General features: G+C 31.3%; 1 protein-coding gene across 1 annotated transcript; it reads right to left on the bottom strand.

Moving 5' to 3' along the window:
• Nucleotides 1-536: 536 nt before the first annotated feature.
• LOC137926930 (monocarboxylate transporter 12-B-like) lies at nt 537-7,264 on the bottom strand. The gene is made up of 8 exons (XM_068770673.1): nt 7,134-7,264; nt 4,510-4,699; nt 4,108-4,378; nt 3,821-4,023; nt 3,477-3,735; nt 1,790-1,962; nt 1,478-1,643; nt 537-1,117 (listed from the first exon to the last, which is right to left on the bottom strand). The coding sequence occupies exons 2-8, from the start codon at nt 4,621-4,623 to the stop codon at nt 765-767; spliced, it is 1,539 nt and encodes a 512-aa protein (XP_068626774.1). The 5' UTR covers nt 4,624-4,699; nt 7,134-7,264; the 3' UTR covers nt 537-764.
• Between the last annotated feature and the right edge of the window lie 2,034 nt (nt 7,265-9,298).

Below are 9,298 nucleotides of genomic sequence, written 5' to 3'. Positions count from 1 at the left end.
TAAAGATACCATTTATTTCGAAGCGGTATTTGAAACTATACGAGTATCTTAGTAAACTTTTAATAATGTATTTCTACATTCTCTTTCTCTCTCTCTCTCGCTATATATATATATATATACACACACACACACATATATATATATATATATATATATATATATATATATAAATATATTTCGTGACAAGTAGTTAGTCTCTCTATATTTAGTACGACGAGTATACATAAAGAGTAAATGAAAATTTTATTCAGACAATTTTTTTTAGTCCACTGGTGTATTGCATACTTAAATTTAGTTATAGCATCAACCCTGTGCAAACAGAAACTTTAATACTACGTAAAGATTAATTTACCTTATTTTTCACATGTTGAAGAATTTGCGTTCTTTTCTGTTTTTGATCAAGCGAAAACAATATCGTACAGTATAAAAAAATGGTAATAAAATTCAATTAAAAGTAACGTATTTATTTAATTTGTGTTATTTGTTTACACAAAAATGTATATTTTTAATTGTATAATTTCATTATCTCTGGACATTCTTATTGCTACCTTCAGTCTCAATGATATAAATGCTTGATTATAATTGAAAGTAACTAAAAGTCCTCCTTTAACGCATAATAACATCACAGCCGAGGCAATTAATTAATAAAGATTAATTGTCACCATTAAAACTACACGCCTATTAAAATATATTACTATAGGCACTAAATACAATTTCTCACTTCTCACTACGCAATTAAATTACGGCTTAATGAAATTTCTCTACTACGATAATTCTACTTCATCTATACTTTTCTGTTTTGTTCTCTTTTCTTGCATCCAAATAAGTATCATATCAGGAACCCACATTATCAGGAAAATTACTAATAGAATATTTTGAGCAGATATGCACGCAATGTAACTCTCTGTGTAATCTCGGATCCATCCGAGAAAATATCCTGCAGGAGGAACTATAATGCCCATACTTAGCATTCCTAGCCCGACTGCAGCAGGTACTTGTTCCATTTTACAGTTTTCAGAAATTGCAATATTTCGCGCTACAATCACCATACTTCTACCGAAGCCGTATAAACAGGACATAACGATTAAGACTTTTAAGTCTGATTGGTACGCCATCACTGTAAAGAAAAATTACTAATTAAATATTGTCATAATGTGTCCTTATTATGTACAAAAAATTAAGGTTCATCGAATGTAAAATGATAATAAGAATTGTTTGTGGGTTTTTGGAAACATTTTTATTTTTGATTTTTGTACGAACGCTTGGTACCGTACCGTAGTTTATCCTCGAGAGAATATGTTCTTTATTATAAATTGCTTACTTTATTTTAAATCTGATTAAAATAATAATTTTCAACATTAACTTTATACGCGATTCAGAATAACAAGTTGCATATCTATAAAACTACTAATTACTTCAATGAGACGCAATATAAAGGAATTTAACAAAATGATAAATAATTTTCTGTACCACATACCTTGTCTAACGATAATAAGCCAAATGCTCGTCATAATAAGCATCATTCTTGCTTTTATTTTGTACTTGTCTTGGAATGCAGGTAATGTCAATCTGCCAACGATGTCGGCAAATGCTACTGCGGACATACAGTTTGCTGTTTGTTGTTTATCCAAGGACGCTGCTTTCTGTTAAAAGGAAAGTAAATCGTTAAAACTTGTTTATGTTTTAAGTACAAAGGAATAGTGATTTACTTTTCGTTAATTTTAAGTGAAAATAGGAACGGTCAACCTACGTAGAAAGTAGATATTAAAGAGTAATAAAATATGCATACCTGTAAAAAGAAGGGATAAATCAAGCTGAAGTTTTGAATTGATGTGACTGTTAGCGCAGTGCCAATGATGATATTTATAAACCGAGGGCTCAGCAGCAAAGACATATCAAATAACTCGTATATTTTTCTAAAGAAGTTCTTATTTTGTTTAACTTCATTTTCAATTTTTTCTCCTGAAATTAATTTTAATTTAGCATAATATCATTGGTAGCTTAAAGTGGCAGTGAACAGCGCTCATTTCATGTAGAACAACCGCTGAAGCTTTAAAGTGCTGTAATAGAGAAGATAGGTCGGCAAGCGCAGCTTAGAACGCCCATCGACAAGATGGACTTATAACCTTATCAAGGTCGTCGAAAAATGCTAGATGAGGGCCGTTTCCATCGAGTCTTTTTGAAAATCTTTGTGGTAGAGCCATAGGTCTATATCAGATGTAGAACACCCACCGCTGGATATGTCCAGTGGTGGATGTCCTTCAGCTGATATAATGACGGTTATGATAATTAGTTTCATACAATTACCGAGCTAAATTTTACTACATGTCAAAGTGTAATAAATACATTAATAACACGGAAAGTTGTAAATGTTTGATAAAATTTCAGAAATTATCGATAATTGTGGATAATCCCCTTAACACCTTGCAAACCACGTGATTAATTTTGTCATTTTAGAATCGAGTTTTCGTGAACATTTTTAAATCGATTATGATGACATAATCTTTTATTTAATATATAATAAATAAAATTCATCAATTGTCTAGAATGTGAGAATATATCTTTTTTTACACACTGCATTTGGCGTATTCTTAATTTTATAATACCAACGATTGAGGGTACTTAAACGAGGTCTCTTGCCTCTGGTCTTATTGGCTAGCTCAAAGTCGCTAAACGAACCGTGGACAGAGCCATGCACTGGAAATCTTCATCTAGCGAGCCTTATAGTATGCAAAATAGACAGCCACTGGCACTTTGTTTTTAGAGTGGAAGCAAATAACTGGTAAGTCCAGCATAGGTCGTCCCCCCACGAAGAAGGCAGACGTCCTTGTTAAGGTCATAGATAGCCGAGGGATGAAGATCAATTCCTACCTTTCCTATAAGAAAATTATGGGGAAGGCCTCTATCTAGCATTCCTACGACTGGAATACTGATATTGATAATGAAATGTTTGCAATAATGCTTGCACAACTACCAGGTGCTATTCTTTCGTTGACGCCGACTATCATTTAACTATACCGAAGCCTGTAGTCCACAACTATATTAATTTTCGATCACAGAGACTAAAAAATAGCAAATCGGATGCTAGTGATGAATTGACGATAAGTCTTCACCAGGTTGTTAGACTATTTTATGCATAAAACTCAGTGATACTGCTATATTTGATATATTGTCCTAAGCAGCACCATAAATCTTAAATACTAATAGATAAATCATACATTTCATCGACCCGAAAACTCCTAGATGATACTAATGAAGCTATTCTAGATTCGGAGACAAAGTGCAAACTGTTGATAACCTTAACAAGCCGCTAGACAAACGAGACACTTAAAAGCAAATGAGGAGAGCGGACGAAACTATTGTTCGCCCATTACATTCATAGACAGTAAAGTAAGGATTTTAAATTATTTTTAATCTATATTTAAATAAAATACACGAGTATTCCTAATAATCCTATAAAATATGTAGTATATTACCATTCAAATCCTGGGTGGATTTCGGATTCTCTTGGAAGTTTGTGTTATAATTTGTATTTAACTCCTTTCCGTTGTTTACGTTACTTAATATCCCACTACCGTTTTTATATATAGGTTTTCCGTTTATTTTATGGTCTTTGTCAATAACTATACTTTTGTGCTTATCTTCCAAAAGATGTATTTTTTCATCAATAACAACATCTTCTTCAACTTTTTTCATATGCCATTCCACCGGTTGCAATAATAAAGTTCCTCCAATCTACAATGATAATGTTATCATATTGTTTTAAATTTCGTTGGTATTTAATATGAATAGTAGATATAAATTGCAGGTAGTAACGTACCCCGTGTAAACTTAAGGAACCTAAAAGAATACACGCTCCTCGGAAACCGTAATTTTCTAAAAGATATCTGACAACATGCGGCATTAGTGTTTGCCCAACGCCAGTACCAACATTGGCTAAGCCTACTGCTCTCCCCTTCTTCAATTTGAAATAGCTATTGATTGCAACAAATGAAGAATTTTGTATGAAGCCAAGTCCTAAACCTGAAACCAATCTGAATATATCAATATTTATCAAAATAATTTCGAATAATGTACCTAAACATTTGTTATTTTAATTAATCTTACCTAATAAAATACCGTAAGTAATTACTAAATGCCATATATTAGTTGAAAATCCGCTTAGGAAAATACCCAAAGTACAGCTGCACGCTCCCAGCACAGCTACAAATCTAGTCGACGTTAATTTTACTATTACTCCCGCAATGGGACCACCGAAATTCGTAACAAATAACATAGTGCTTAGTACCACTGCAGCGCCTTTCGTTTTGTGGCCCATAGCTTCCAATGCATCTCCATATAATAAACTAAATAGTGACAGCATAGACTGATTAAAAATCTGAAAACGAGTTTTTGAATTACTTAAAAGACTATAAAATTTACAAAGTCATAAATATTACTTTAAATGAATTTCGTTCGTTTGGTTCATATATATTACAGAGTAGTACATTTTATTAAAATTATACTTACGTTTGTAAGCGCCGTTCCAGCAATAACCATCCAACCCCAACCTCCATCTGGTGGGATCAGTTTTGTTCTTTTCTCTACTCTACTAGCAATCGCCAATGAATTTCTCTTTGACATTTTGTTTTTACGCTATGTTCTTATTTTAAAAGACAATATCATTATTTTTCCTTAATTAAAAATTTCTTTTGAAAAACTGTAAATAATGATTGCATGATAACTAAGTTGTTTTAATTAGAAGTAAATGTTTTTATAGTGTATTTGTTTTGATTATAAGTTGCATTAAAAAAGAAAGCCGCGGAGAGTAAGCGTCACAACTTCTTGCATCGGTCACATATCCGTATCTGTAACCGTAAGGTTGCGCTCATATTAACAGTATCGGCAATTACTCCGACCGGTTTCAAATTACTTGATATCCCGAGGAAGGAATAAAAAAACTTTCCGATGTTTTTGCAACTGTAATTATTGTGGAAACTTTATGATTATTATGTAAAATATGCGTGGTTGCATTTTACTTAGCGTTATTTAGATCTATCAATATGTTTGTAACGGTTAAATAAGATTTAATTTTCTTACTATTTATGTTAAAATTGCCTAACACAATAACAAAGTACGTAAACAAACGTGTAGCGTGTCAATATTTTTATAGATTCTCTTGACACAGTTTTTAAAGTGAGTATTAGAGATAAAGTAGTGGTCATGATAGCAGTTATAAACAAGACATGATTACTCTTTTTATATTGATCAGTTCATTATATTTTGTAAATAAATTCTAGTTTTCAGTTTTTTTACTATTGGAATCGCTTGACATTCTACAGCTGAAATAACGACGACGATATGTTTTTAAAACTTTCCGTGACTTTGATACCGCTTAAACTGATTGAGTGGATTTGTATGTAAATTTTGAATTATGGAATGAGCAGACGATAGGAATACCGAAAATTAATGCCAAATAAATAATTTCGTGAATTTTATTTGCAGTCCACGGTATGACATAGGCTATAAAACACGCGAGAAAATTCCGAGTGACTCAGAAACAATAGTATCTTCAGGTACGAAAATATCCGCAGAAATATCACGTTAAACGTTAATCAGTAATTTACTTGATATCAATAAGAAGATTTAATTAAGTTTTTGTTTAATTTTTGACAATTACTCTTATTTCATAACTTTACATAAATCGCCTATCGTGAACTATAAAAAAACCAACTATCGCATACTGACTACAGTTTTTAATTCTTGTGCAGTTTTGAGCATTCAAAGTAAAATTTGATGGCAATATCTATATGAAATGTAATAATTTCAAACAATAAAATATAAATACGAAAATTTCAGGCGTGAAGAATAATTCTCATTTTGTTTATTTAGTTCCTTTGATATTCGAAGTTATAATATAAACTTCAATTCAGATTAAGTCAAAACCATAACGAAGATTAATTATCTTAAATTATGTTGAATTCTGACGCTGTTCAGATACATGTTTATTGCTTTAAGTAACTAATATATATTCAAACGTGCCGTATATTCACATAACTAGTCAATACAGGTCAAAGGAATCTTAAATATTACTGTTAAGCAAAATTGTTTTCAAATATCTGTATCGATTTTATTATTAAAACATAACCCACAGACCACTTATGAAAAGTTTGCTTAGACTTATGTTATAATTAGTTTAATAAAGCTAAATGAAATTCGATACTTTCAAAACTATTCAATTATAGTCCTGCAATAGATTACAATTGTGTTCAAATTATGTCTTCACTTTTATTCTTTTCTACTCCATATATTCTCAATAATATACTCTCTAAGTGCTATTTATTGATAGCTCACGGGCATAGCTAACAGAATTAGTTGCAATATTTTTTTCTGAAATGGTACCTTACGTGCACATTTGTATCTAATTAAAAATCTGAACCATAAGGCAGTTTTCCCAAAACTGATTAAAAAATGTTTTCAAATTATTCCCGGGGAATAACCTAATAATTTTTCCAATTTTCACGACAATGGGTTGTATCATTTTTAAATCTATCGAGCACAAATTGAAAAACACGTTAATGTGATAATATGTAATAATTAAATCTTAATATTATTATTACATTAAATATAATTCAATCCTGCAGTGATTGTGCTCAGCTGGTTTTATACAAAATTATTATTATTTTACGTTTTCATTATATAAATTTACGAAAAATATACGAAATAAACTACAATGATTCTTATTTCTTTATTTAAATTATTAACATACTTTTTTAAACGACTTTTAGGATTGAAATTTTTTATTCATGTATATGCTTCGAAGAACGAATACTTTGTACTGATATGTATTAAGCACATTTCTGTAGAAATTGAAACCAGGTATTATTATCATGTAATTCACATTATCAATGAAGATTATTAATTATTAAACGACCAATACCAATGGGATAACAGTGCGATGGAAAAGATTGTGACATTATTTTAGCCTCTGATATCGTGATTGACCGATTAAAGTTTCACAATTTATATTGTAAATAACTGAAATATGTATTCAAGAAAATTCGTATGACAACAATATAATGAATAGATAATTTTGTATTCTAAATATAATAATATAAATATTTATCTAATGGTTAAATAAAAAAAATTCTTACCTATTGTTACAGAACAAAACAAGAGTTTTTTTCTTCTTCAGTGAATGGCAATTCACAGTATAGCGTGACTATCGTTTTTTACTGATTGTGTTGTTGAGTCATCAGGCTCTAATAACTCGCGAGGTGGAGACGTCCATCGCATACCGCAATACACTCGTCAATGAGAAATTAGACATTGTCGAAATCATTGAATGAATATGATAACATTACATATTTCTTTTACATAACTGTTGCCCATCAATAAAGATATATTAATTATTTTATTGTGTTATATATTTAAAAAAGTCAGATATATTTTCTTTAAGATTTACTGTGTAATTCTTGTGTAACATTCAAGTTTGAATCACCTCTTTACTCTGGAAAAAAGTGATTCAGATTTATGGAATTGGAATACCGTTACACAGCCTCTGCAAGTTCCGATGTCCGAATCCGACTGAATATCTCGTGTCAGAATGCGTTATACGTTGCCAGGCGTACATTGTTGTCTCATCGTTGTTAGCGTTGACCATATATTGACGTTCAATCCAGGTACTTCCATGTTCGCACATACTGTGCGTTGTTGGTATTCATAGCAGTGACGTTATAGTTAATTTGCTCCATGGTTTTATAATAATTATGTCATAAGACGAAATTGAAAATACAACAAACACAGATATTTAGTAAAACTGATCTCATTAAAGAAAGTAGACTCTATTTAGTTGGTATTGCTAACTAAACTACAAAATTATAAAAAAAATTACGAATTAAATAGCGGCTTAGTTTTATTCCTATGTTCCCGACGTTGCAAGTGCTTTGTAACACTCACGGTCATGCGTAATACTGAGGTGTTAAACGTTCATGTATCATAGTTATTCCGAGGTACGATCAAGCTTGTTAATTAATGTTATTGTTTGGTTTCCACACAATGAGCTCACGGTATAGATCTTGTAGACCTAATGTATACCATATTATTATTCACAAGTTTTCATGTAATCTAAGTATTATATAAATGTAATGATATAATATTCTATTTGATTATCACATAGAGACGAGTAAGTCATTATTAAAATATTTATTAGGACCGCACATTACGTTGAACACGTTATCGATACTAGAATTTATAAGCTGCTGTGAACTGTAGAGATCAATTTATTGCAAAATAGGCATATTGTAAAATGCTACAGATAAATCAAACTGACATAGATATGTGATAGCAATGTACTGTTCTTATTTGTGTTAAAATAATAATAAATAGACGCCTGGGCAGCGTTTGTGAAACTACAAAACATCTACTAGTCCAATATCCCTCAGCGCTTTAAGGCACATATCCGGCTAATGTGTAGTTACCTATAATGACTTAAGACACTTCGGGCGTCATAAGCAAGTTTGCCTCTTAACGATCCATGGAGAAGGTTATGTTCGAAATTTCTATACAAGGAGATCTGTAGACTAAGCTCGGCAAATTGGCAAGCTGAAGTAGCAGCAGGTAGATCAGCGCGCAGAACAGTTGGTCGCTAGGGCCTCGAGGTTGTGTAGTTGAGACCACGGATCGACAAGTGCAGCGTAGGATGTACCCTGAAGTTGGATAGACTACTTTATGTTACGTTAAGGTCTTCGGAAGACGCTCCATGCAGTCCGCTTTCAACCGATCCTATTCGAAATTCACGGAAGAGGCTATGTTCAGCTATTGTTATCCTGTAGCTGCTACTATGATGATGATATAATCGACGTACTGGTTAAAGCAGATCATTAAATCTACGAGTTCAAAAGTAACGTACAACAATTTCATTTAAAGAATAATTTCAGTATTTTTGTTAACAATAAATGTTCTAACAGTTTTATGTAAATGATATTGACAATAAATAAACCGAGATATTATTTTTTCTACAGCTCTATATTTTTCTATGAAAACTCTATCAACTCAACATCGTAATGTAAAAATTATTTTAAATTTATGAATGTAATATAATATGAATAGAAATATTTTTCTATAAAGTCAATCAATTTATCAAACTTGCTCTTACCACATTGAGTGAGTTTGTGCAATAGTTTTATGCTTACAACATTTAACCTTTTAGGTCTATTATTAATATTATCTTTATTGTACAAGAATGTGGAGTGTGACGAAAACGGTACTCTAAGTTATAAGTCCAAAGATGGTTTATAGTAATGACGTGTCGTCTTAT

Source organism: Battus philenor, unplaced genomic scaffold, assembly GCF_028537555.1.
Source record: "Battus philenor isolate CCGP_79_NKW_IND1 unplaced genomic scaffold, ilBatPhil1.0.hap1 SCAF_3, whole genome shotgun sequence".
NCBI classification, from domain to species: Eukaryota; Metazoa; Arthropoda; class Insecta; order Lepidoptera; family Papilionidae; genus Battus; species Battus philenor.
This window is presented reverse-complemented; position numbering and strand designations above follow the sequence as displayed.

What these genes read in the sequence shown, in the direction of transcription:
- LOC137926930 (XM_068770673.1), bottom strand. Translation starts at nt 4,623, where the DNA reads ATGTCAAAGAGAAATTCATTGGCGATTGCTAGTAGAGTAGAGAAAAGA. An exon ending in CTGGAACGGCGCTTACAAAC is followed by an intron (nt 4,379 to 4,509) that starts GTAAGTATAATT and finishes ACTCGTTTTCAG; the next exon opens with ATTTTTAATCAGTCTATGCT. An exon ending in TTTATCCCTTCTTTTTACAG is followed by an intron (nt 1,644 to 1,789) that starts GTATGCATATTT and finishes TCCTTTTAACAG; the next exon opens with AAAGCAGCGTCCTTGGATAA.